General features: G+C 36.2%; 1 protein-coding gene across 7 annotated transcripts in view; it reads right to left on the reverse strand.

Annotated features, from left to right (window-relative positions):
* ZDHHC21 (zinc finger DHHC-type containing 21) overlaps positions 1 to 12717 on the reverse strand; it is a 37161-nt gene that overhangs the window by 2165 nt on the left and 22279 nt on the right. For 6 of the 7 annotated variants that reach the window (XM_008632563.2, XM_017732881.1, XM_017732879.1 and 3 more), the window contains one exon: positions 210 to 253. In XM_008632563.2, coding sequence (XP_008630785.1) covers positions 210 to 253 — 44 coding nt within the window. Of the gene's footprint in view, positions 1 to 209; positions 254 to 6605; positions 7315 to 12717 lie in introns of those variants that run through there. The other variant, XM_017732883.1, reaches the window with a different exon arrangement.

Below are 12717 nucleotides of genomic sequence, written 5' to 3' on the forward strand. Positions count from 1 at the left end.
GGAAAGAAAGGGAACAACATGAGGCTACTTTGTGTACAACCAATATTAAAAGATTAGTGAAGTGCTGCTAGAGATAGGAAGTACAGAGCACAGCACCATGCAAAATCATCTTAACAAAGTGCCTTTAGCTCCTTTACTGTCTCAGCCAGTTTAAAAAAACCAGCTACTCCCTTAGCATTTCAGCAGTATAGGAATTTTACAGAACTTACATATCTTCACAACAGTTTGACATTTTTTCTATGCTTGTTGTGTCCTGTTGAAGAAAAAAAAACCACCATTAAAAAGTATTTATTTATATTCCTAACTTTTAAAATGTCATTAGGAAAGCAAGTAAATAAAGCAGGGAATGAATTATTAGTGTACACTGCTTTGACATTAGTTCCAAAGGTTGCATATTACACATATGCCATATTAGTTTTAAATTAATGTGAGATTACACACATAAATTTTAACTCAGTCTGTTAAGTGATTTTTACAAGCACAGTATGAAACTATACTGTGTAGTTTGACTACAATACCAAAGAATGCCAACAAAAACTTACAGCATTATTACAGCTGAAATGAATTCAGATATTACAATTAATTCATGGGACATTTAGAAGCAATGTGTATAAGGTTCACTCTTGCCATACTTTCCACAAGCACTCATTCCAGACGTGCAGTATTCCACTGAGACAACCACAGGAAAAGTTAGTAAAATGCAACCGTTAACAGATGAAGTATTTTCAAAAGCAGGAAAAATAGTCAGAAGTTTTAAAACCATTATCTTCATGAGTATTATAATGCAAAAAGCACAACTGGAAATATACATAAATTTCTATAGTTCTACAGTTAAATACCAAATATAAAAATTGTTCTCTTAAAATATAAAAGCTAAATAATGTGCAGAGTTAAGGCAATCCTGCAGCTAACAGCAACTTAAAGTCATACTTTAATTATAAGACGTTGAGAAAAGTAACAGACCAATTTTAGCTTAGATCATCCCCAAACAAAACCTCTAAAACTACCAATAGTACTTTTTTTCTCACTTTTCACTATGTATTTCACCAAAAAGCTTCCCTTTTTTTGTGAGTATCACGTAGGGGGTTTCAATACACGTTTATAGTTCATTACATCCCCAAATCACTTGTGAAGTTCAAAGCACTATTAATTGAAATATTCCTCATGGTTTCAACTCCTTTCCATTGGCAGTTTGATATTTCCCTTTACTTTTCGTTGATTCAGGCATGCACACAATGCACCTGTCAAATCACAGCGGCATTTGAGTAAGACCAAGAGCTTATCTGAGTTGTCCCAACCACATACAGACGAAAGGACTGTGGTTTAATTAGGCTGCAACTGCATTGTCATCTGGAAACACCACCTAGCACTAAAAACCATACTGTGCTCCTTGATTGTTCCTGCCATCAGTGCATGCAATTCAGTGCAGGCACTGCTGGGACTCCGCCCCATCTTCCACACAGTTTTAAGGGGGAAGGGTGAAATATGAGTGGGAAATAATGTACAGGAAGCTAACTCCCTGCTCCACCAGACATGGGTGGCTCCAACTTCCTTGCCAGTTTTTGTCCTTCTATTCTACTTCCCAGCTCTGATGAGTTTTGGAACAGGATCCCTTACCACACACTAAATGGTAAAAATCTTAATTCTGTCCACAACCTATCCAGCTGGATTCCAGATGCACTATGTCAAAGGGGAGAAGGCCCCTTTTCTCACACTAACCCATCAGGATGCACAAGTTCTTGCCCAGAAGTTTGTGTAGAGAAGGCATGCCCAGAGCAGGTTACGTAAACCACGCAGGCCCCATCGTCAGGTGGGTTTTAACACCGACTCAGCAGTGAGGGAGGAAAGGACTGGAGGCAGCAAACTGTAAATACTGCTTGTTGTTTTGACTCCCACAGATAAACTGCTGCTCCTCTCACCTTACAGGCCTGTCTTCCGTCTCCTGCTACAAGTGTCAGGAAAGCAGTACAAGATGCAAGTCATTCTCCTTGTTAGGGCAGGACCTGAGTGCAGAGCAAAGGTGTACCTTGCTTCCTTGGACTGGCTTTTTGTTCAGCTTTTGTCAGAAAAAACACCACCTTTGCCAACCACAGAAATTCATACATAGCTTTTTGAATAAAAAGGACTAAATGAACATGAGATTACTTCTATGGTATTTCAGCAAGGTGGAAACAGCATTTTCATGAGATGCTATAGCTCCTTTTTTACTGCAAAAATATCTCCGTTCTAGGAATAATTCTCTGGTCAACTCAAACCTATCTATCCAATAGTACAAAATAATATTGGCATGTTTGAAAGCAATAGTGGCAAATGGTCTTTTTAAAAACAATAACATGCTAGTCCAGACTCTAAATTGAGTTATAGCTATGGAAGATTTACGCTACCATTTCAAAAAAGGGGCTTTTCAACCAGCTTTGGGTGCAGAACTAACATCCCCAAATACCTTACATATGGCTTTCTGCTACGTTTCTGCACATTGCTTATTCACTAATACACTTGTACTGCTCCCTAAAATACTGTGTTTGAGATTTCTGGGGGGAAATCACAGGTTAGAAATTGGAGATTGTATTTCATTTTAAGTGTTGTCATGGCATGTTATCAAGACCTGAAAGGTTCTCATCAGGGTCTGCTCCCTTCAAAACTGTAACCTGTTAAATTAACGAAGTTAAAGCATCAAAACAGGAACTTCCTTCCTCCCTCCATCCCTCTCTTTTCCCTCCCTCCCTTCACCCCTTCCTCCCCCTCTTCTTTCCCTTCCTTTCTTTTCCCTCCTGCATTCTCTGCCTCCTTCCTTGCCCCCTCCCCTTCCCTTAAAATGCCAACATACACTTTAGATTACTTTTGCTTTACAGTGAAGTAATTGGGACTGAGCAGCAAGTCCTTTGCTTCTCAGATACTTTCAGAATTATAAAAACTTTAGAGAAGCTGCAAACTAGCAAAGAAACATTGCTCTGAAGTTTAGCTGCTTAACAAGTGCTGGTGACTGAACTTAATAAACAAAATGCCCCTCATACCTTCCTTCCCCCAATATTGCTGCCAAACTCATTTGAAATGTACTTTCATTTGAGACTGAACCAATTTACCTTTTCACATGAAAGTGAAACTTCACAGCACCCCAGGAAAGTCAGTAGCCCCTCTGGAGACAGGAGATGAAGGAAAAGGAGAGTACCACAGCTGAGTTTTGACCTGTTATTTAAGGCTTCCTTCTCAGACACTAATATTTCTTCTTTGGAGACAAAGGACCAGAATAGCCACTATTCTTCTGAATGACAAGGTGTTCTGCTCATTAAGACATCTTACAAGTGGCTTTCAACCAGAATATCATCTCTCTTAATTATTCATTTGATGTATACCAAGATTTTGCTACAACATCAGAATTAATGTGTTCAGCCTAAGAGGCTTTGGCTGTCTGCATCTACTATCAGCTTGGATTACTATTAATACAAATAGAACTCTGCTAAGATTTTTTTTTCCAGACTCAAAGCTAATGCTAATGTTAAAACCTTTTGGAGCACTGGCACTCATCCAAAAGTTTAAAATAACTTGCTATGAGCAAACATCAGATACCTATGGAATCCTAGTAATCTCTAACTCTAAAAATCCCTTAAAATTTAGAATTGAATACAAGATGAAATTGACAAACACACAACTGATTAATTTGACATGATGGATCATCTGGATTCCCAAAGTCATCATCCAGATTGGAAATAAAAATTGTTCCTGCACCTGGTTATTGAGAGATACATAGCCAATCGTAAGCATCTTAAAGCAACTAGAGAAAAAAAATCACACCTTAGTGAGATAGGCAAAAGAAATTAGAGGAAATAAACACAGGTATAGGAATAGGAAAAGGGCAAAGTGTTCAGATTCTGCTGAGGGGAGAAGAAATGTGGGTTTTTTTCACTTTGAGCTTATACCACAAGTCCATAAGAGCACTTTGCTTACTCCAAGTAAGCTACTGCCACAGCTAAGACTGCTGTAAGAGGAAGGAGAAGAATGGAAAGACACATACGTGAAAGCACTGAAAGAGTTCTGCAAACCAGCTTCAGATTCACTTGCAAACGAATGCATCCACATTAGCTCCGAAGAGAACTGTATCTTTCACATCTACACTTTTATTTAGCATAACCAATTGCCAAAAAAAAAAAAGAAAATTTAAAAGATCACATGCACTGTTTAACAGACCGTGCTAAAGGATGGGTTTTTATCATGAAATAATTCAGTATGAAAAAATGCAAAGGGTATTTTTTGCTTACTGAATCATGTTTTCCAAAGGATAAACTGTAATTTGTAACTCACACGACTAACTCCAAAGCATGAAGCTACAATCCCTGGTTCAGTTTTTCTTTTGTGTTTGCTTAAAATGACATGCAATCATTACAGCTCTATTAAATACTTGCAGTAGAAGAATGTAAGCATTACGCCATGCTTTCAGTATTTTCAAATGTTCAGTGTAGATGAATCAGCAGAAAAGTATAATGAAACAGAAAAAGAGAAAAGAAAACTTGCAAGCCTTCCTGGATTTGCAGCCTTTGCTTTTATCTGAAAGTTCAAGACAACACATCCTTTATATAAAGGGGTTTTTTTGCTTTTTGTATAACATCCTCCCATGGTGTGCATGCAAGTGACAGATTAGCAACGCAAGAATATAAAATACTAAACTCAGAAAGAATACATCATATTTGAGAAATTTTCTCTTTTTCGGCATTAAATACATTTTGGGTTTACTTTTGGCCACTTTTTAGCATTCTTTTTTTAATCTAGACTTCTCATATATGATTAATTTTATCAATTATAATTATGTTCAGCCTGAAAATTATTAGTTCTAACTTTAAATCCTTATATCGGATTCATGTGCTAAATGAAAAATAAAGCTACACTATGTTATGTCTAGGGAATAGTCCTGCACTCCTCTATGCTCTGATTAATTCAGTTAAATAGATTTCCAATTTATTTATCGGATATTGGAAAATGATTCAATGAAAAGAAACCTTCTGATAACAAATGAGGGATACATCCACAATGGAGGAAATACAAGCAGGTCTCGTAACTTCAGGCTATTTCAAAACCATGGTATGTTTGGTGCAGATAGCTGCATGACAAGAGACATAAAAAACATGTTATATTTATTGATACCTACAATTACCTTCTTAAGACAAAAATACCAGGGAAAAATACTTAAGAAAGCTAGTCGTTGATCTCCTTCACACAGAAGCCATTTTAATGGTCTGATGTCTAAATCTGACAAGCAATATGTAAACAAAATGTACTCAGCTCATGGAACACTCAAACATTATTTTTACAGTTACTTATCTTCAAGTGGTTTAAAGTACTACCTTCACTATTAGAAAAATAGATTAGTAAAAGGATTTCGTTTTTGAGTGATGAACTGGGGATAATTTTGGCATGATATTTTACGATATTTTACACTCCTTGCACAGTATAAAATCTGATTACATTTTCTAGCTTGCACTTTTTCCTTATAATATTGTAAATTGTTAATTTCAATAAAAGTATTCCTATTTACCTAAGACCATGCAGTGACCTAAATAAAAGAGATGAGATCTTTTGCCACATAGAGTTTCTTACATTTCTATTTATTCCTACATTTTAAAAGAGGGGACTTTTTTAAACAAACTAGTATTTTATTTTTACGGTAAATATGTATTTAAAGATATCAGAATACATTCATTAAAAATGCTAAACAAATTCCAAGTGTATTTGAGAAATATAAGGTAAAGATACAAAAGAATTTACACAGTTAACAAAAATCATGTTCAAAGACCAGGACATTACTAATTCCTGACAATTTAATTTATAGGACTTCCCACAGTCTTTTAATAGGCCATCTACCTATAGGTGGATTAAAGGTAGAGACAGGAAAAGGGGAAGGGATAAGAATAACGAGGAAGAGGAAGACGGACAATGTTAACATTAAGTTATTTTCTGTTAGTAATTTCCAGTTACTGTTGGGGGTTGTAGTTTATAAGCCCCTTGCTTTCCCTCTACAATTACTTTATATCTTACACTGTATTATAGCCACATAAAGAATACAATTGCCTGGAAATCCTAATTTCCCCTACCAATCCTAATTTTTAATATGCTAAACTTAATTATGAGGATTAATAGTTCCTTGATTATGCTCGTGCCATGTGTGAAAAAACAGGAAAAGCCCTTAGTATTCACTAATCAAAATAGTATTTAATAGATTATCTGATTAAAGATATGATTACAAATATTTTTAATTACAAGATACTTATCATTAAAGACAAAAAGCATTTCAGCAGAACTACAACTAGATCACTCTGCATATTAAATCAGCAATGGATCAATACTATAAAATATGCAAAGAATTAAAAAGCTCTTGATTTTACTAACGGAATAACTGCAGCTACATTTTCATTATTTTGAAACTCAATCTTTGTAAAAAGGTTGAAAAACTACCTAGTAAGATACACTTGCTGTTTTAAGGTGAAAAGGAGAAACACTGCAACAATAAAAAGCAAGTATCAATATTTTTAAAAGCTTCAAAGGGGAAAAATGTATGTGGTAGGCACCATATTGTGCACCACACAGGCTGTTGAACACTATTTTCCCTTCTATCCTTCCTAAAGAAAATAAAGGGAAATTTCTCTTTTCCACATCCAGAAAGTATTGTTGCAACAGGATATTGGCATATCACTGCACACCATTCAAACAGTTAATTAACAGGAAACCCTGGTAGCATTAATTAAATTAATAAAGTCACTGTCCACTTAGTTTATGATAATACATCCACTACTTTGCACAAAGGCCACATGGTATCTATTAAATTTATAAAAGCCTATCCATTAAATAGTTCTGCCCCAGAGAAACAAGTTAATTACTAAATAGTTTCAATGAAAAGTTTTTCTCTGCAATACCAGCATAAATCACATTAAATCATATTTAATGGACTGTAGTGGAAGAATTAAGAAAATTTCTTTTCTTCCACAGAAATAGTTTGTTAGAACATACGGAAAAATGAAACACTGTTTAGTGTTTGAGATAAAAACAATCAAAGGTAATCCTTTAAAACGAGGATTCAGATTAGTGTCTGCAAAGGATGCTGTTTAACTGAAACATCTGGTAGCGTTACGTTGAGAGACAGGCCTTTTTTAACTTTGGAAATGAGATTAGTAGATCAGTTATTTGTAAGTGTCCAAGTAATTTCTAATTATTTTATCTGGGTCACAGATAATCCGCTTTTACAGGGCTCCCACAATGACATCAGAGGATCACTGTTGAACTGATTATCCTGTTACCTTCCACCATCCATGGGAAGACCGGATTTTCCTTTTGTACAGAGGAAGAGAAAGAAGTGGCTGATTGCTTCAGACAGGTGACAGCCAACAAAATAAAGAACACCACAGATCTTGAGAGAAGAAAATCTCATATATGCAAAAGGTACCACTTTTAAAAAAACAGTCAACAAACTGAATACTTCTTAGCAGTATCTGGTGCAATTAAAAAACTCACTAGATACAAACAAATATGAAAATAATCAGAAAAGCCATTGTTTAAAAAACAGCATGCCATATGTTCTATAGTAGTGTCTTGTAGGTCAAACATAACCAATGGAAGAATCTTACAGTATAAAGAGAAAAACTAGGTTTTATCATCATTTAACTCTTGATGTGAAAAACATAGAGGAGTAATTTCTTAAAACTAAAATGGAATATGAGTGAGAGAAATGCAAATTCCAGGGTTAGTCTTCTACTAATATACACATGAGCATCCTGACAGTGCCACCTTTTTTAAACAGACTGAAAAAAAGCATTCTCTTTATAATAGCTCTGTACCTCCAGCAATCATACATGAGAAACGATCCGGGGTTGATAAAAGAGACTTTTTTTCCTAGGTAAATTTATGCCTTTTCCTATGAATAAATGAATAAGTAGGCTAGTTATGGGGTTTTTGAGGAAAACAAACATCTGTTACATATAAAAATGAGAGAAAAATTCTTGAAAATTCTTGAAAAATTCTTGTCAAGAAAATATGTCTTGAGAAAGCAAGCAAGATTCTGTGTACTATTTGATTTAGCTTCCCAATTAATTTGTTTCATATAACTACGTGAAAAAAAGGAACTGGAAATAAAAATCAGTAACACAAATACATCCTTCTCAATACCTTCTCCTAGCTTAAGTGCAAAATACTCTTTTCTAGATAAATTTTGGTTTTGTCACTTCAACACAATGCAATTAATAGGTGTACACAACTGTTGCACAAGACAGGTTGTCTGTAATTTTTTTTTTTGCAGAAAATTTTCAAACTTTCTGAAATGGACAAAGTGATAATTTACCCATAAATCATACTTCTACTACTTACACCAAACCACCAACAAAACCCCACATCTCTGTCTTCACAGGGTTTTAAAGTGTCTGTACTGCAGCTATCTTGTCACCCAGTAGTGATTGAGGCCAAAGACTGCTTGTGGACTACAAGCAGCTAGAGGAGGTCTGAAGTAAAGAGTAACAATAATCTTTAAAATTGTTACTCTCAGTAGAAGAGTAGAAGAACTGCACTCTTCTAAAATGCTTTTTGGTATGTTTTTGTTTGTTTACCTTAAAAGTTTGCTTCTACTTTTCAAGCAGTGTAATTTAAAAAATCATGCTGTCTGAGAATGTAAGAACACACACTCCAGTTAAGGAATATACAATTTGAAATTGCACTACAAGAAATGACAGGGAATAGAGGAGTGGTAAAGCAAGTAACAAGAAGGCCTTCAACATAAATGCATGATCATCTTGGAAAGTACATCAGACAGTGTTTAATTAACGGGTGAAACCAATTTTTTCCATCCAGTTCTCTAAAAACTTGAATATTATAAGTAAGAAGACTAATTGTTACGACGAGATTTTAAGAGGAGTATCTCCTTCAAAGTCCTAGAGTTCCTAAATTAGGATTTTAAATTTCTCCCTATTTCAGAGGCTTCTGAATTAGAAAGAACCTAAATACTTCTATTTCCAAATTATCCAAATAAAACTTCCCCAAGAGTAATGTAAAGTACATGCTAGCAGAAGTGTTAAAATTCAGGGTAACAAAATTAGAGGCAAGTAGAGCTCAGGGAAAGCAACTGGGGAAGGAGGATGAAAAGAGCCATGTGCCCCTTCTGATAGAAGTGTGTTTCACATATGCTAGTTTCTAAGGAGAAAGCACTAATCCTGTATACAGAGGCCACCTCAGCTGCTCCCCTCTTCATCAGAACAATTCATGTCAAAAGTTCCTCTGAGGACAGTTTTTGCCAATCAGCTGTTCTCCTCTCATTGTAGGAAGTCACCTCCTTTGCTCTTTGGCTTCCTGGACCTCCAAATGACTTATGAATAGCCCTGTGCTAATGATACCCTAAACAGTGATACCACAATTACAGTGGTGGTAAATGTACTCGGAGAAATTACTATGTGGTAGGTTACTTGGCCTATTCATCGCCTTATCAAGCAGTACAGCCTCAAGAACATTCTCTCAGTAAGAGCCATATTTTAGTATACAAGTTACAAAGTTTTCATTTTTACCAGAGAGCACATTTTTTCCAAGCACCTTGGTATCTGTTGAACACACATGAGGCGGGATAACAGCAGAATACATGCATATTTTTCTTAAAGACCTTTTAAAAAATGATCTACTGTTATAATCAGTGACAGTTACACAATGACAGGCACAGATCAGTCAAATGTGCAACAAACCTGAATTTTCCAAAGTGCTAGCACACATGGCAGAACACTTCACCTGCACTTCATAATGTGCTGCTTTGCTTTTCTCTTATTAGCCACTGCCTTGTTCCAGAAAAACATGATGGAGGATATCAGATACATTCTTTCCATTATGCATTCAGCCAGACATTTTATGACTTTTTGAAAAATATATCAAAGCGGAGAAAAAAAAAATGCTAATCTATGAAGGCCTATGAAAACCCTCTGGTAATTCTTATGGTTTGTCGATCTACCACTTAATTCTAGGAGAGTATAACCCTACTTCTTAAAATGTACACAAAGATCACATATGCAAATTTATTCTGGACATTAAACTTTATCTGTCTTGGTTTTGTGGCAAAAGTATAAATCTCTGAAAATATAAAGACCAAGAATCTGGAATTTTTTAATAAGCATGTCTATTATTCCTGGGAAAAAGGGGCCTTAGCTTTGTATTACTAAGATGAAAACAAAAACTATTGGCTTCATTTCTGGAAAATTATGTAATGATGGTCAAGCAAGTTTACCTTATGGAGAATCAGGAAGTCTTGTTAAAGTTTGATAAATCTTAGATTTATCTTTCTTTCCAAAAATTTTTGCAGTACTTGAAATACTGGTAAATAGTAATGTTAAACACCAACAAACCTTAACCTGCTGGACTCCACCAAAATTCAGATCACAGGGCTGCAACACTTATTGTCTCAACTGTTCAAAACCAGCTGTTTTTCCAGGAGCTGTGGAATTAATCTTGGTAGGTGTTAAACTGCAAGAACAGGCACAAGAGCATAAACTACAAAAATGTGTATTACCTGTTCTGCCATACTAGCACAAGAGTTGCTTTGCCTTTTTCAAAAGGCTCATGCTCTTGTCCCTTGCACACATCTCTAGGCAGCTTCAGCAATCACTGAAATTAATGCTTTCAAGAATAGCTACAGAGCAATTCATATGACATGAATGCCTTAACTGTGCATATCCATGCCTCCAAGAATCTTAAGTTTCTTTCAACTTAACCTTGTCTGCACTATTACAGTTTAATGATTGTGTTCTGCTATTAAGTTTTGATCTATACCTTATACTAAATTAATTTCATCACTAATTCCATATTTAATATAGAGCTCATTTCAGATACAATTTGTTTAATTTACACAGGAAGGTTAGATGCTGAACTGTAACTCCAGCACAGCACACAGTAGAAACATCACTGCTTCTTACTGTTCATGGTTCATTGCTTCTACAGGACATGAATATCTTGCACACCCAATGTGCTCAGCTTCTGGGTGGGTACACCAGTTGCATTGTTCCCTACTCTACCACCACAGGCCCATTGCTAGCCAAAGATGTCAGTGGTTACACAGGAAGCAAGTCCCCACACTAGAATGCTGGCAATCAAAAACGGTTTGCACAGAAAGAGTTTCTGACACCACTTGCAGACTAAGCACAACTGTACCAAACAGACTTGCTTTGTTTGAAATCTGACTGGTTGTTGCCAAGCAGATTTCCTCATAATGACTGTATAGTTTATTCTTGCCAATTCTGTACTTACGAAGAAGGGAATGAAAAGGGAGAAGATGATTGTCCTGCTGGTATGAAATGCTCTGACTGGGGGATGGACTACACGACCTATGTTCAGTGAGTAAGTGCAACAGCATCCACATGGTGTGAATGAATTAATGTTTCAGATATACCAGTAACGGATTTCTACTTCCCCAGCAATCCCATCAAGCCTAAAAACTGTCCATATGACAATAGCCCCTCTGCTACTGGGGGGACAGGTAGGGTGCAGTGAGAGGCCTTAATGAAGATCTGTACTTTTCAGCATCTGCCTCTCACAGACCATCCACATCGACAATACTGGAGTATGTTTGTTTCATGAAGTTTGGCAAAGTCAACAGAAGAGAGTGTCTAGGCATACTGCAGCTCAGCAATTATCATTTCAGCAGAAAAACTGGACTTGAAAATGCTATTAGCCCACACCTGTTCCAGAGTAGCTGCCAGTTCTGTAAGTGAATGTACTTCACAGTATATTATATAACTGACAGAGAAAGAAAAGATTTTACAGCAGCCTGAAAGTGTTAAGGCTCAGGACAGTGAATTTACAACTAGGCATTCATCATGCCTATTGCAGTGGCAGCACAGTTGGTATCCTCTGTCAGAACAGAAATGTCCCAGGCTCCAGGTGTATCTGACAGAAACAGGTTCAGTCTGAGAGGTCTTATTTTACATCCAGTAATAGCATCTGAATGGATGCTGATGGTCACTGCTAAAATTTAGTCCAGCTTCTGGCAGCACACAGAACAGAATGATAGACTTAAGGTCTGTTCCTTTTTCCCTTCTATATCCTGTCTGTGGTTTAGTTCAGTACTGATCACATGGGTTTTCTGATCCTTCTTGTACATATCCATTTAACAGAAACTAAAAAGACATCCATATTTCAGTATCTGAACTATTAGGGTCACTGAGTTTCTGTCTCTGTCTCTCCTGTTATGGGTGAGCAGAATTCATCACTTCAGCTAGATAGCCACCACAGTGCTGGTCTAGAAAAACATGCCAGTTCTAGATGACGCAGACATAAAGGTCACGTGCCAACATTTAAACAGGGAAGAGAAAACCTGTCAACAAGACCCTGGAACAGAAATCAGGCACACAGTAAAGGTGCATAAATCTGTTGACCTGGGAGTTAAGAGTAAGAAGGAGGCAGCCTGGTAGAGCAGCTGGGGAATAATAATAGACAGTATAGCTATCATAACAGAAAAAGGCAGTAAATTTATGTAAAGGTAATACAGTAAAACCATAAAGCAGTAATATTGCTTTAATGTCATTAAAAACTATAGAGTAATTTTTTTTCCTTTATTCCATACAAAAGAATTACACAATACAGTTAGGAGGTTTTCCATTCTGTACCTACAAAGGTTAATACTGTGCAAACCTTCGTAATTCCAAAATGAAATATCAGGCAGATCTCAAACAGTTGTAGTCACAAAGATGCTGCCATCTTGAATGTTACTGCCTT

This window comes from Corvus brachyrhynchos, unplaced genomic scaffold, assembly GCF_000691975.1.
Source record: "Corvus brachyrhynchos isolate BGI_N302 unplaced genomic scaffold, ASM69197v1 scaffold194, whole genome shotgun sequence".
NCBI lineage: Eukaryota > Metazoa > Chordata > Aves > Passeriformes > Corvidae > Corvus > Corvus brachyrhynchos.